Genomic DNA, 16630 nt, shown 5'->3' with positions numbered 1-16630 from the left:
AACAGAGAAGCTGGCTGAAAGTATCTTTCCTTCTTGCAGCAGAGAAGAAGGTGGGTCTTAAGGAGGTGCTTGAACAAGAAGCTGATTTCACTTCTGGGCCTTGATACAGTTATTGAAACAGGTTTTCATCACTTAATATATTTATCTTAATATCAATTCATGTGGTAAAAAGCAGTGCTGTGCGTCTGAAATCGCCGCCTTGTTTATGTGTTCCACACCTAGTGCAAATCCTTGGAAGTTGGTGGAAATACACTAAGATGAGGTCTTATAGTACTATGCTATTTCTGAAAAATGCTGTAATGCAGTAACTGCCAGAGCAGATAATCTGTGTAGAGCTACGTCCTTGCTCTGACTAAGGCTAGAACAAATTGACTCAGTGAAACCTGCCTGTGAGCAACTATGCAATCTTGTTCTCCTAAGGAAGTTTCTCACTTACTTTGTACATTAGTGTTTGGTATGGCTGAACACACTGAACGTTTCTCTGTCCATTCTTCCTTTCTTCCTAATGTAGGTAAAGGATGCTAATCAGGTACTCTTAAGTCTGTCTGTCATGACTGCTGCTCAGAAGAGGTTGGGGTTTTAACTGTTTTAAATCGCAGGAACTGAACACTAAGTTTCATTCTGGCGAAGGGGAAGATTAGAGGCAGGAGGTATCCTGGTTTTGCCAATCAACCTGGGACAAAGCACTCACAATTTAACTGCTTGCCAGCCATGTTCCTGCAAGCTGCAACTGATCATGCAGTTTCTCCCTGGTAGTTCTTCTAATATAAAATAATTCTCTTTTTTTAGCTGAAACAAAGATCTGCTTCAAATACTACCATGGAGTGAGTGGGGCACTACGAGCCACAACGCCGAGTGTCACAGTGAAAAACAATGCAGCACCTGTAAGTTATATTGGCCTTTTATTTTTTATATATTCATTCCCTGCTGTCACCGTGCTATGCCTTGCTTTCCCTGTCAGCTTTATATACTTTTATATGAGAACTTAACATAACATTTGCTCTTCAGTGCATTGTGGTAGAGACAAATTGATAGTCCTTCTGTTAAGGTGTGGGTTTGGGCACCAAAAAAAAATTAAGATTCAACTTTCAATCTGTCACAAATAACTTCTTTGATCTGGGGCAAGTCCCATGTCCTAGCTGTATCCCATTCTGTAAAGTTATCTTCTCTCTACTGGGTATTGTGAAACTTGGGTGATGCCTCTAGGGAGTTTGGGATTCTTCGGCTGTAAATAAGATAAATGTCCAGAAAAGGAATAATATTTTCCTATTTTAAGGTGCTTTTTTTTCCAAAATCGAGGCATGAGCATTTTTGTGGCAGTGCCTCTGAGTTCCAGGAACAGCTATGCTGTAACATGCTCCCATCAGTGGTAAGAAATGGGCATTCAGGTCCTGATCTATCAAAGTACTGAGGATTTATTTTGACAGATTGAGGCTTCATTGACAGCAGTTTCGATTTGCTAGAGCTTAGCAAGCTCTGTGGCTCAAATGGCTTTAAAAAGCTATATAATTTGCATGGGTTTGGAAAATTTGGTCACCTTGAGAATTAAATATTTTTTAGAAGCCTGCAAGGAGACTTGCTGACCTCCAGAGCTTGTCTGACCTTGCTGACAGTTTCATTTCCTGCCAGGCTCATCTTGGCAGAGGTCTGCATGAGCTGAAAAGTTTTAGTCCAACTACCATTAGAAAAAGATTGAGATGTTTAATCTGGAAGATGGGTTCAGGATAGGTTCATCTTACCTGTGGGTGTATGTAGGTGGACATCACTGAAGGTGAAATTTTTAAAGGTCAGGTTTTTAGGCAGGGGGATTAGTTGTTTAGCAGTCCCAAGTTGATACTTCTGAAAAGTCTCTCAAGCTGTGTTAGTCCTGTCTGGTTGCACCACAGCCAGAAAGGGGTTTTTTTTTCACCCTTAACATATGTAGAGACTCTTTGTGGTTTTTCTTTGCCTTGTTTTGATGCATGCAGTAGCTACAAACAGGATGAGGTCGATGAGGTGTCTTTTATGAATAAAAGGATTTGTCTTGATAGGCCTTTCTCGCATGCTCATTGCGAAGCCTTTCACCATTCTGGAAGCCTGTAGAATTTCCTCAGCTGTCTTTAGAGGAGCATTATGATGTGGCCTTCGATATCTTCATTTTGTGGGATGACAAAAAATTCTTTTTAGCCTGTAGTGAGTGGTGTCTAGTTGACCCAGGGCTTGCTGTTCATTTCCTGGTTATAAAGAATTTGGGGGGAACAATCTATCTCATTAGTTTAGTCCTAGTCCTCTCTGAAAGGTAAGCCAGCCAGCCCAGGCAATAAACACCAGGGGGTGGACCTGAGTTTGAACCAATTAAGCAAATTTTGTCTTGTATGGAAGGGTCACTCTATCATTTAAAGTATCAACAGTATGTTTTAAATTAATAGAAGCAGGTATGAGGGCCTGTGCCTTTGTAATACGCAAATATGTAATCTCTCAGGCTGCTTCGATTGAGGCCTTTATACATATACTGGGAAAATAAAGTGCCTTTAGCAGACATTCACTTTCAGCTGAGCAGGACTCATGCTTAAAAGGAAGTCCATATGGTCTTCCCAGAGATCAGATGAGAAAAAGAAACACGTATTTTGACCTTGAGCTTGGGATATTGTACATGACTGGAAAATAAAATATGATAAGAAGAAGTATCAGATAAAGGTTTTCAGTTTGATGACCAAACCAGCATCTTGGAAATAGCGTTCTCTTCACATCATCTAATTTTTCCTGCCTTTCTGGGTTACAGAATTGTCTTGTGTGCTTTTTCCCAATTTCTTTTGCAGACCAGAGAGGTCAGTAGTGTTGTAGGTGCAGCATCAGTTTTTCTGTTTTCTTTTCTTCATTGTGTGCTGCATGACATAGATATTCGGTGCATTGTAAGGCAAATACTAAGCAGTGAAGACAACAAAATCAAAGGAATAGCAACAAAGGTTGTGAAATTTGGTCCTGGATGACACCTCCTACCCCAAATGAGTGCAAGAGGAAAAAAATGGTAAAACTATTGAAAGTCCTTTAGAGTTTAGAAAAGAATAATTGGTTGGTTCCTGCCTATGTGAAGCCTTTCAGCTAAGTATGATCCTTCGAACTCCAGTCCCAGATGAAAACATCAGATGGCTTTCTCCATCTGGCTCTCTGCACTACATATCCAACCTTTATTAATAAAGTTATTGGATGTTTCGCAGCATCCTGTGCTATTCGAAAGTGGCGTTACCCTCACTGCATAGATGGCGAAGAGGGTAACAAGGGATTTTCTCAGCCCTAGCCTTTACCCGGGTTCTTGTTTACCTCTGCACGTGCGAAGTGCAGACATTATCCTTAGAACACACAGACACTCATCTTTTCACTGTGATCTACTGCTTTCACTAATGGTGAACTCCAGGCTTGGATTTTTGACAGTTTTGGTTTTGTTTTGTTTTTTTTTTCAGTGGAAGAAAAGAGGGAGAATGTGTTAAAGAAATTCCAAAATAAACTGCTGTATCCATTTTAAAACATTTTTTTCTAAATAATGTCTTGGAACAATGATCACAAAATTCTTATCCAAAAGAAGCAGCAAATATTCTAGTTTGTACTTCACTGTGCTCATCCATCATCAGCCAGAGAGTAAATGCACAACTTTCATTATCTGTGTTGCTGGGTCCCTCTCCATCCCTTTGCAGCTGCTCCACGGTGAACTATATTGTGTGGGCATTCCCATCTCTTTTTCCCATGCCTTGAATCATAATTTGAGCATAGCTGAGCAGGGAAGCAATAGATTGTTTGAATTTCCCCTGTTTGTCTGTGTGATCAGCTAAGGGTCGTGACAGTCTAGTGCCATGCCTATAGCTCATTTGAGGTCCCTGAGACTTCTTACCCTAGTGAGACCTGACACACACAGCTCTCCGTGATTGAATTGAATGCATCAAATTCCACAGTTGTTTTCATTGCTCCAGTGATTCAGAACACTGCCTCAGGGTCCCAGGCGTGTCATTTCTCACCACACCAGCGAAAGCCATGGTTCTCTGACTGGTGTGGCCTGGTTGCAGGGAAGAGGGCTCTCCTCTTCGCTGGTTGCAGGGAAACTTCGTCAGATCCTGAGGCAGGTTCTTGAAAATCCTTTCTTCTGGGAAGGGGAATCCTGTGATCTGTGCTTGGAAATCTACCCTCTTTTGCAGTCAGTAGGAGTTTTAGCAGTGGCTGTGGGACCTTAGCATGTTAGAAATAATAGCTTTACAGGGAAAACTTCTCAATAGGAATCCTGCTGTGGGTATAGGGGCTGAAGTTGTTTGAAAAGCTGGTTTCCTTGAACCAGAAGAAGTTTTGCTATTGTAGTGACAGCATCACAAATTTACCCTGAAGCTTAGGCTGTCAGTAGGGGACAGAGAGAACAGGCTTTGTGTATTTGACAGAAGTAAACCTTTTCGTTTGGCACAGCTTGAGAAAAAGATCCAGAGCAGGTGTCCTTTGAGTGGCAGCATTTGGGGACAGGTGACCTTCTGGGTAGAGTGTTTTCACTGTGTTTTCAGTGTGTTCTGCTAGCACAGACTCGTCTGCAGCTGATGCCAAAGCCACCCAAGCAGATTCTGTCTGAGCCTCTGGCCGTGTGGTACCTCCCGTGGCGGGGGCAGCAGCTGGCATATTAGCTGCTCAGTGCATGTCCCATCCTGCCTGCCAACAAGATCTGCAAACACTGATAATCAGCAGTATCCTAACACCACAATTTAAAAAAACAGCAACAACAAAACCCTCTTCACTGTCTGACTGTGGTTCACTGCAACTGAACAGAGAAAAGAAGCTGTAAGTAGTCATGCTGGGGACTGTAAGCAGTTGCCGTTCCTGTTCATGTGCTGCTAAGACAGTCTTTTACTGGCAGTTAAAAGATGTCCTGCTTCCAAAGGGGGAAAAAAGTTGGTATGTTAGCTGGATGTCTTGGAATAGCACTGATGGTGCTTTAGGCTGAATGGCATCTTGTGTTTCTTATATTATGAGTCTTTTGCTCCATTTGAGTTTATTCTTACACTGTAACCCAGTTATTAGAGCTGCCTCGCCAGCTGATTAGGATGTCCCAAAGTTTGTTTGTTGGTGAAAAGTCCTATCACTTTTTATGGCCTGTGAATCAACAAGCTTGAATACCTGGGAACAAAGGGCTGTGCACTTTGGCCATTTCATACATGGCAGGAGTGTAAATGTGAATTTGGGGCAGCATACAGGCCTGGGAGTGATGGCAGTAAAATGGAGCACCAGCAGTTCTGGAAGGAAGGAACACCCTGGCTGAATTCTTTTTTTCTGAACCAGTGGCATCCTGGAAGCAGTAGCTTGTGCATGGTAGTTTATACAACTAGAGCATAAGCATTACCATGACATGGGTGAGCAAACAGTTCCCTCAGTAGAAGATAACATTTTTACAACATCTGGAACATTCCTCCATTTGTTACTCTTCATTTAATCATAGTGTTGTCACCATTAATTCATCTTTACATCAGATATTGTTGTAGAAAAACAATACCAGTCACAGCAATTACCTCTAGCAATAGGAAAGGGGTATCTTGCTAGTGCGAAAATGATTTATGAATGTAGCTCTTTTGTAGTAAAATAAAGTAGGCATGAGAACAGCATACCAAATGAAAAAGAAAAACCTTTTCCCTTAAGAGTTTATATCCTAAAAAGATAAATTGGATCTATCACAATTAAAAGACAGTAAGTGGAGAATCAATGTTGTAGCCTCAGGACAAATGTCTTCACTAAATTGGGAGCGTTCACTTGGTGTGGATTAGATGCAAGGAACCATGGCTGGTCAAACCTCTGGAGCTTTCGTGCCACAGTTCCCATCTCATAGATCGCGATGGCAGTCATCAAATACACTTAGCGTCATCAGGAAAGCTATGTAAATTGGAGCTAATTATTGAAAGAAACCTTCTCTGTGTTGTGTTTGTGTGGAAATGCTGCCTCAGCTGGGTTTCCCACAGCAGGAATTACTGCTTGATAAGCTGCTGCCATTTGGTGATGACTGATCATTCCTCAGGACTTTCTGCTGTAAATGTCTGCATTACGTGCTGTCACGTCAGAGCGTAGGCTGCCAAGGAGTGTTTGATAATGAAGCATTCTGCCTCATTTCCATGTACGTGCTGCAAGCTAGGATTTTGTATGCATCTCTGTTTCTCATTCTTTCCAAAGGCTGGATTTAAAAGTCACCGGGGTGTGTTCTTTTTCACTTCATGTCTTATTCTGTGATAGCTGAGTTTTAAAACTGTCTCTGTTTCTGGTACATTACTGTGTAAAAAATCTAACAGGCTGATTTGGGGAGCGTGAAAATAATTATACTTAAAGAAACAGAGGATGAAGAGGGAACAGAAGCTTCTAGTGGCTTGTACACTGTTCAGCAATTGAGGTTAACAAAAAACAGTTTATGGAAAACACAACATCAGGCTGCTGCAATTAATCACAGCAAAGAATGCAAGCTGGGTCCATCTTTAACAAGCATAAGTGGCGTACCTTGAAAGGCTCAGCATTTCAAGTGAGGCAAGCAGCATTTCTCTGAATGCTATGGATGTACTTTGGTGACTGGGTATTTGTCAAGACTGAGCAAGAGGATCCCCTTTTCTTATGTGGAGATGAAAAGTAGCCAGTTCCCCCAGCTTGCAACTGCCTTTGAATGCAAGGTGAGAGGTAGCACCGTAGTACCACCTATATTCGACTCATCCCTGTATATGTCTTCTCCTGTTTTGATTACCTGCAAAGGATATGGAGTCATTCAGGAATGAAAATTTAAAGTGGAATGAGCAGGTGAAATGACTGGAAATACTCACTCAGCTGGAAGGAAATGTGGACTTCAGCAGTCAAATACAAAGCGCTCTCTGCCGGGATACAGTCCCTTTCCAATGTAAAAGGACATCTGACAGAAAATATATATGCTAAGAAACAGTTTCTGAAAGAGAGTGGATTCCACTGATTAGCCTTTTGAGGTGATTAATTCTGAAAAAAGTAGCTGATCCATAAACAGTGAGAGGAAGATGATCTGCGTGGGCTTCTGATCTATTAGAAGTACCTGCCCATTTTTGGTTCTCTCTTAGCATGCTATTTCTTTCACAATAGCGTCAATGCTGTCTACATCCCTCCTGCCTTATGTGCTCATACCACTGATGTAGGGTAATGTTGTGAAGTGGTATAACATGAGAACGTATGTTTTTTAATTTAAAGGAACCATCATTTTGACTGGGAAGTTGCTTCAGCATTTTAACAGGAAGTTATGTACATCATTGGTTTCCTGTAAGCATGCAAGAAGCAATTTGGTTGCTTGTGTACAAAAAAATATTATAAATCTGGGTATAAACTGGGTATAATATGGGTATAAACTGGAGAGGGGCAGATTTAGACTACACATAAGGAAGAATTTCTTCACTATGAGAGTGGTGAGGCACTGGCACAGGTTGCCCAGGGAAGTTGTGGCTGCCCCATCCCTGGTGGTGTTCAAGGCCAGGTTGGATGGGGTCTTGGGCAGCCTGATCTGGTGGGAGGTGTCCCTGCCCATGGCAGGGGGGTTGGAACTTGATGACTTTTAAGGTCCCTTCCAACCCAAACTATTCTATTATTCTATGATTCTGTGATTTTGTGATTCTATGATTCTCTCTGGAGTTAAGAAGGTGTAATGGCTCACAGTAAACACGCCACAGATAGAAGAAATGTAGTAGTACCTCTTACTAGGCAACTGGCAGATTTTACTACGTGCATAGGAAACATTTCACTTTGATGTTACAAAGTCCTATGTGCACTGTTTATATGCATGTTTTTAAATGTTCTAGAGTTGTGAAGTTAAAAAAAAAGAGCAAGGAAAGGATTAGGAATAATACATAAAGGTTTTCATTAATAATCTATTGTTTTCAAGCCTTAACTTAAAATTGGGTTCCAGAGCTGCATGTGCTGAATGGATACCCAAGGCATTACGTGAGCTACTACTAACACATTTGGAGGGAACGTTGATTTCCTTGAAAAATTTGCCTCTGCCCCAGCCCCAATTACAAAATGATGAGGGAATGTTTTTTAGTATGAGAGCAACCTTCAACACATTTGTTATAGTTGAAAAGTGTCATGAATTCATTTTTGCACTTCCATTTTGCTTCATTATAAAACCATGGTAGTGTTTTACAGCCTGATTTGGCAATATTCAGTTATGTTCAAGCGTACTTACTCGCATGAGCAGTCTCCTAATACTTGCACAGTTGAGCCCTTAGTTCAGTGTAATTACATTTTTAGTTATGCTTTTCTATATCCTAATTAGCACTGATTCAAAGAATTTGAAGGTTAATGACATGTCCAAATTATTTCTTATTGCCACCTTGGTAACGTAGGTGCTTTTTCAGTATCCAGATACATAAAGACTATTGTATTTACACTACAATTACCCTGTCTTGTAGTGAGTGCTCCATTTATATGAATTAGTGGAGTCAGAAAGCATAACCAGAGTGTAATTGGTCTCTGACTGCAGCATAACTATAGTCACTGCGTAATAGATAATAACCTTTTCCCTCCTTTTGTTTCTTCTACTCACAGTTTACAATTGGCATCATTGGCAAGAAGTTTTCTTTAAATATGAAGAAAACTATTTGTACTGAAGACCTCCTCTGAGTGCAGTTCAATAATACTGGCCATTATAGTCCTAATTCACTAGAGTTGTAGAGCACACGCTGAAAATTACTAGAAATGTTTAAGGATTTTCTTCCAAATTGGCAGAATCTTTCAGATTACCAAGTAAAGTCACTTCAAGCAACATTTTCATTATGACAGGTTTCAGATATGTCAATAGTGAAAGTGACAAACGATGCAGTTCTGTGCATGTGGTGGCTTTTTTTCTCTATCTTTATATTGACTTTTTCAGCTTAGTGTGGTTCAAAGTCCTTTCACCACCCGTTCATAGATTTACACTGCTTATGAGAGCTAAGTGCTCAGAATTTATTATCTAACAAGCACAAATTGAGCAGGGGAGGTACAGACAATTTGCTTTGTGAACATCAGCATTGATTTCCTGAGCAGCAGCCTGTAACTCTCAACATACAGGTATGGTGGTTTTTTATTGTTCCAAGGGAGGAGGAATGTCTCTGGTTTCCAGCACACAGCTGTCTGCATATTTAAATCTGAATTTTGCATTCTTCGTAATTTCCTAATCCATTTGTATGAAAGACAGAGGTGTAGTGTGTTTCAGCATCATAATGAAAGTTTAAATACGAGCACCTAAGATTAAGCTTGGTGTCAAAAATCCAAACAGATTGTCAAAATCTTTTAACACAAGAAATGGGCCCAAAATACTCTTCAATGTTTTTCCTGCACTAAATCACTTGCGTGTTTCACATGCATCTTTAAAGACTCCGCATCTGGGAGGGAAGGGAAAAGAGCCACCTGCTTGGTGTGAGTGCGATGCCGGGCAGCAGGTCAGCACAGCTTCTCTCGAATGCGGTACCTGTCACTGATGAGGATGCTCAGTGCTCTGGCTGTGCTGCTTTAAAGCAATCGAGATAGAGTGCTCTATCAAGCAGCAACTCTGCACTTATTGCTGATGCATTGAGAGCCCATGCCCTTTTGCATCCTGTGGTGAATCCAGGTAATATACTAGAGCATGAAAGAACTAGCCCTATATATCAAATGTAACCCTGGCAGGGTACCAGACACTTGAAGCAGAGAACGGCTGCGTGCCTATACAGGCAGGGTGGCTGAGGCACTGAAGAGTGGAATGTGACTGATCTGAAGGGAAGCTGCAGAGGTCCTGACATTGTCTTCTTTAGTCCTCTTTTGCCATTGCAGGCCTGTGTAAGCACCTTGTAGCTTCAAAACCTATTTTATTTCACACATCATGCACTGCTGTAGGCTTTGCTGCAATGGATTTAAACAAGGGAGGGATGACATAAGGAAAAAGCAAAATAATTCTTGAAATGTTCATCCATCAGACTTTTTCCTACTGTGCTAGCTTGGATGTGCAGTTGTGCAGTCATTAAAGCATACCACGACAGAACAAAAAGCAGGGCTAAGGCCACCATTTGCATGCGTCACATTAAAATGTTGTCAACTTCCTGACTTCTCATGGACTCTAATTAAGCAGCGCTAATTGTGGAGCTACTGAGCCATCCCTAAGTATCACTGGCCACAGCCTACTCTTCACTTTGCAGATCAGTTGTACTAATTTGGGGCTTCTTGCTGTTGTCCTAGTTTCTTTGCAGACATTGTTTCAAAGAAAACACTTGGGTCAAATTTAACCTTCCTCAGCATCTGATCCTATATGAACTTCCAAATGTAGATTTAGAGTAGTTTAATTAGCAGATTTGCAGTGCAGAGCAGAGTTGAAATGAAGAAATAAAAAGCATGACAGATGGGAACTGGAGAGATTTTATTTCAGTAACACCAAGAATATCATTACACAAGCCATTTATTTGTTAATGGGTTCAATACATGTCTGGTATTTCCCAGCCACTTGCTTTCTGAATGTCTGTTGTTATGGTCACATAATAGCCATGCTAATAGTCTGCACATCATATTACTCCCTTCTGTAGTTTAGTAAATTATGGAAAGATCAGCGACTGCTCAGCACACCGCACTAGTATAATCAATCATCTGTTGTTTGACCTTTTATATTCTTACATCTTGCATCTGGTCAGATTCATGAAAAGCAGTACAGTTCCAGAAATTATACGTTGGGTTAGAGGGCAGATACTTAAATTTTATTAAAGGAGGGAGGGAGGGAGGGAGGGAGGAAGGGAGGGAAGGAGGAAGGAAGGAAGGAAGGAAGGAAGGAAGGAAGGAAGGAAGGAAGGAAGGAAGGAAGGAAGGAAGGAAGGAAGGAAGGAAGGAAGGAAGGAAGGAAGGGAGGGAGGGAGGGAGGGAGGATTTAAGATCTGTGGAACACACTTCAGATGTGAAGGTGATTTCTGAATGAAGCACCTACTGCTTTCTCCTTTCGATGAGTTACCTGCCATGATAAGGCATGAACTTGATTGTGGGTGACCTCCAGATACAGGTAGTTTAGGCTACGTGACACACCTTTCCAGTATGTATCAATTCAGAATCATAGCATCACTAGGTTGGAAAAGACCTTTGAGGTCATCAAGTCCAACCGTATCTGTCCACTACTAAATCATATCCTGAAGCACTTCATCTACCCATCTTTTAAATACCTCCAGGGATGGTGACTCCGTCATCTCCCTGCGCAGTCTCTGCCACTGCCCGAGAACCCTTTCAATGAAGAAATTTTTCCTAATGTCTAATCTGAACCTGCCTTCATGCAACTTGAGGCCATTCCCTCTCTATGAGGAGTGGCTGAGGGAACTGAGGTGATTTAGCTTAGAGAAAAGGAGACTGAAGGGGGACCTTATCACTGTCTACAAGTACCTGAAAGGAGGTTGTAGAGAGGTCAGTGTTAGTCTCTTCTTCCATGCGATCAGCGATAGGATGAGAGGGAAGTTGCAAAAAGATTTGTTTTGTTGCTGCTTTACGAAATAGATTATCTCTGCACTTTCCCTGTGTTATCAGTTTGGTTTGTTCTCATCTTTTATATATGTATTGACATTAAGTCTCACTGTACGCTCTGGAGGCCTCCTATAATGGATTTTAAAAAGAGCACGTTGTGTTCTAGATAGTTTTTGTGTGTATTAGACTATCATTTACTTGAGAACACCATTAATACTTGGCACAATCTTGATTTTAAAAACACGGTTTTCACTTAAGGGGGGAAGGAACGGGGATGCTGCCAGGTTAAATCCTCTCCAGTTTCCAGGTCATCCAACAGCTGGGACCATGAAATCTGCAAGAATCCTGTAGTGCATAGGCATGAAATCCTTTGGGTCAAATTGGGTATGTCTGCAGTACTGCCTGATGAGGCATAAAAAGGACCAGGGTTTGGGTTTTTTTGAGGGCTGTTATGTTTCCAGGACTGTCTTCACTGGGCATAACATGTTTGTAAGTTACCCTTTCCCAGCGTGCTCTGAATAGGCGTAGGGGGCTAACTGTGAGAAAGACTTGTGTCCATGTTGCATGCCAGTTGCTTAATGACTGCAAGTCATTGCAGCAGGGAAATAATTTCAGGGTTATCGATTGTACGCTTTGTGTGCCCACACATTAACAAATCTTTACCTTTAATTAGGCCTTGTGAGAAAAAATAATAGCCTTGCTTTCCTCAGTATAGAATTTACAATTGTTCAATTTTGTTGTCTTCTCCCACATTCTAGGATTAGTGAAGGTAGAGATAAGAAGTTCTTGATCTCCCATCTGTGTACCAGTTAGTGTTTCTCAAAGATTTGTCATGTTTCCTTTTACTCAAGTTCTTCTAAGGTGCTTTAAAAGCCTGTATATCAGGTGATGCATGATTCTAATCTGCATCTTCTCTTTAACAATTTTTAACAGGTAATGAGATTCTTCTTGAAAGCTTAAGCAAACAATTTCAGGACTTCTGATATCCTCTACTACTCATGAGTTGAGGAAGTTCTTTGTGTGTTTATATAACAATATAGGAAGAGAGAAAACTCAAAGTGTGGATGAAAATCACATGGTTTTGTGTAGAATTGCAACTAAGGAAGATGACTTTTGAAGGAGGAATGTTTTTAATTAGCTAAGAAATCTGAATCAGTTGGGGTGGGATGTACCAATTGCTAAATGTATTAGACTCCATAACCCATGAAGTGAGTTCCAGTCCAGTGTTCCTGAGGGGTCATTGCATTTTCATCAAGATAAGAAGCCTGTTCTGGTGGTTGCTAAGATCATACTGATGTGTTTTCAAAAATAACTGAGTTAATGCATGAATTCTAATTGTTCCAAATAGCCTGGAGAAGAGAAGGCTCTGGGGAGACCTTTTAGCAACCTTCCAGTACCTGAAGGGGGCTACAAGAAAGCTGAGAGGGACTGTTTGCAAAGTCTTGGAGTGATAGGATGAGGGAGAATGGGTATAAACTGGAGAGGGGCAGATTTAGACTACACATAAGGAAGAATTTCTTCACTATGAGAGTGGTGAGGCACTGGAACAGGTTGCCCAGGGAAGTTGTGGATGCCCTATCTCTGGAGGTGTTCAAGACCAGGTTGGATGGGGCCTTGGGCACCCTGATCTAGTCAGAGGTGTCCCTGCCCATGGCAGGGGGCTTGGAACTAGATGATCTTTAAGGTCTCTTCCAACCCAAACTATTCTATGACTTTATGATTCTATTTTGGATGATGATGATCCATCTTTAGTACCTGCAATTTTAAATTAGTTTAGTCTTTTCTTCTTTTCTTGTCTGGCTTTGCTACATAGCGCTGCTGTTGGGCATCTTCATGTTTCATCTTTGATGGAGGTTGCAACATGTTACCTCTCAGGTATATGCTAAGAATAAATGTTTTCTGAAAGGCTTAGAAATTGTCAAATTGAAGTTGTTGTCATAGTCTTTAATCTGCTATTAATTACTATTAACTGATGAGACTTATGAGCAAGTGTTAGCCATGCTGAAGAGCACAGTGGCCAGGTTTCTGACTAACACATCCATCCAGGAAAATTAGCATAGTGAGCCACGGCCATTAGATCAAAATAAAGAAGTAATTACTCATGTTGAGGAAGGAACGCAAATATTAGCTGAGAGACAAGTGTTTGTGTGGATAAGCCTTCGAAAGAAGTTGAATAAATTTTAAAAGGTGCACAGGGAATAACATGAACTCACTGCTTATTCAAAGCTATGAATAAGATCCCAAATGACTTTTAAAGAGCTTACAACGAACAAGGCAAAATAAGCATATGGGGCTGGGGCAGTGAAGGAACTTGTTTTGTAAAACTCTGTGATGACATAAAAATAGGACATCAGGAAAACTTGGTAAATACAGCAGAATTACCACTTCATGGGTTTATTTTTTAGAATATCTGTGATATTGCTAAGAGATTAGTGATTTCTAAAACACCATTAAGATGTCATAGGCTCATCTTATTTCTTGATAATGGTGATTTGTATAACACTGTATCTGCTGCTGGGTCTCAAACACACTGCCAAGTGAAAAAGGAAGAGGGAGCTTAGTCTGCAGGGAGGGATGCTTAAAAAGATGTGGCTATGCCTTTTATGCCTTTTAAGCTTATTGGTGTAGATCATGGTATTCTGAAAACCAGATCCACTGAAATAATAGAGATCTTCCTGCTAATTCAGTGAGTCTCCCAGAAAGCCTAGGTGATAAATACACAAATACAGGCTAGATACTATTTACTTGTCATTTACATTGTGTTTCTTTGCTTGGTCATTTTGAATTACTTATTTTGCTAAAAGGCATGATGCTTTGGACAGTTGCTTTGGAGTGTAATGCAATTAATTTATAAGAGTTGAGTAAGATTTGGGAATTTTTTTGGAAAAGAGCGCAGAGATTTATCTGGGTTCTCTGGGGACTCTTGATGCACTGACCGAGCTGCCCTGTGCTCTGTGTTGCAATCAGAGCTGTAGCATGCCGGTTTACAGATGTGAGGGAAATGTTTAGGACACATAGATGAGAAACAAACCGAGTTTTTCAGTGGTGTTGGCTGTGGAAAAGCAAAGTATGACATTACAAAGCTTTGATGCATAGTTGAGAACACTAAAAAGGTCTTGGGCGGATACACTGATTATAAAGTCTTTAAACAGCCACTAATTAAACAGAAGTTTTATTGGACTCACATATTCCAAAGCTAAGGGCTGCTTCGTTCCTTGCGGTGAGCTGGAAAGTTGGCACAGTGGAAGGAAGGCAGGCAAGTGGACACAAGTCCTCTTCTCATGTCTGCATGTCCATATTGCTTGTATCTGAATACAGGCCAAAATACAAACTTAAGCTGAAGTGGTTAGCTGCGCCCAGTCTCTATCTCAGCAACTTTGAGAGCTAGCATTCCCTAATATGGCTCTATTCAAGCAGTGGGAGGACTTCCTTACCTCAGAGCAGCAGACATACAAACGGCCGGACATGCAGAGAGAAAGAAAGAGGTTGTAGAAGTTGCCAAAGCCAGATCTGAACCCTGCAGTGAACCTCTCTGTGCGCAATCCTGCAATGCAGTTTCATCTCTGCTGGAGATAATAGATGCCATGGACTTTAGGCCTGATTGGAATTTCGGTAACCAAGGATTTTCCAGCAGCCAGTGTAAAGGAGAAAAATAGGTTATTTTGCTTGAAGTATCTTCCTTTTGTTTTTCCTTGTCTACCTTTCCTTAGTCCTGGGAAGAAGAGCAGGGGATGGGATGGAGATCTGAGGAGAGAACATTACTGTTATTTCACAATGCACGACCCTTTCTAGAAGTAACCAGTACTTAAATCTGTCCCAAACTCGCCTATACCCTCGGATAACCTATATCAAACCAGCAAACGTAACTGCAGAGATGATTCTGAGGTGAACTTGCACATACTTATAACTTGTGGATTTGTAGGTTATTTTGAAAGTTTGTGGCATAACAGCTTATTTCAGTGGAAATACCCTAAGTAGGTAAAGAGAAGAGTAGGTCGTGACTGAATGTTGAAGTTTTTCAGCAGCCCAGCAGGCATCAGTTCCTGCAGAGATCTGCCCTTTGAGTGCAGTGTGCCCAAATGTCCTTGTCTGTGTATACCCATTTGCTTATGCCTGCGATCCCGATCATGACCAAGCCATCCTTTCCACCTGGCTGCTTTTTTTGCTACTCATGTTTTCTACTTTTACTTTTCAGTTGTTTATTTTCCATTTTTTTCTGCTGATGATTCAGCTTTTATATTTATGTTTTATCTCAATCTCAAGTATATCTTCAATTGCCTCTACTTCTCACAAAACCCAGGTGATCCAAAAATATCTCTATAATGTTATATTGGGAAACAGTTATGAAGAGAGATGGATAAAAAAAGAAAGAAGCCTTACAATTTATATTCATCAAGAGGCTGACTTAATGCTTCACATTTATCTTTTAGGTTTACATTTCCTGTTTTCTAAGAGCTCGCCAGGATAATCATGTTCCCTTAACGTAGTTTTGCTGATGGAATACAGTTATAATATTGCATGCTTTACTAAATCATTTTTGCTACAAATATTACTTCTATGAAAGATTAAGCATAGAGGAGGTTCAAGTGGGGAAACTGATGTAGGTCAGTATGTTATATATCAGCAGACGTGCGTAAGAATATTTTTTGATAGAATTTTGAACCCTTTGTTTGTTTTTAATCCTTGAATCTCTTGAGAAACATTTTCCACTTCCATTAAATATCTGGGGTTTTTTTTCTCCAGCTTGCTGAGTTATCAGACAAGTACTTTGCCATCCACACTGAAAGCTTGCAGCCCCTCCCTACTTAATATCTCCAGTTTAAAAGCAGGCTTAAATTCTTACATCTGTAAAGTCTGATGGAAAGCAGCTAAATTGTTCTTACAGAGATCCCTTTTTAACTCAGCGGGTCTGACTTTTATTTACACTGAGGCCTTTCTTGCCCTTACAACAATGTGGTAGGACTTAATGGTGGATGTAAGTATAAACCACATTAGGCCATATGTTAAGATAGAAAAGGACCACCAGCACCGCTCAGACTACCTAACTAACACTGAACAATTGTTAGTTTAGTTCATAAAGTGTATAATAAACTATATTTCAGGTACCAACGCATTTATAATCTTCTGTCTAGCGGACTAGGACTGTACTAGGACTGTGATTTCGGAGCTGAAGTATTAGAGGGCAACCAAT

At 40.8% G+C, this 16630-nt stretch overlaps 1 protein-coding gene across 1 annotated transcript in view; it reads left to right on the top strand.

Moving 5' to 3' along the window:
* HECW1 (HECT, C2 and WW domain containing E3 ubiquitin protein ligase 1) overlaps positions 1-16630 on the top strand; it is a 261686-nt gene that overhangs the window by 139659 nt on the left and 105397 nt on the right. Inside the window, 1 exon segment of the mRNA XM_054057319.1 lies at positions 790-884. Within this exon segment, the coding sequence (XP_053913294.1) occupies positions 790-884 (95 nt within the window).

Source organism: Cuculus canorus, chromosome 2, assembly GCF_017976375.1.
Source record: "Cuculus canorus isolate bCucCan1 chromosome 2, bCucCan1.pri, whole genome shotgun sequence".
Lineage (NCBI taxonomy): Eukaryota > Metazoa > Chordata > Aves > Cuculiformes > Cuculidae > Cuculus > Cuculus canorus.
This window is presented reverse-complemented; position numbering and strand designations above follow the sequence as displayed.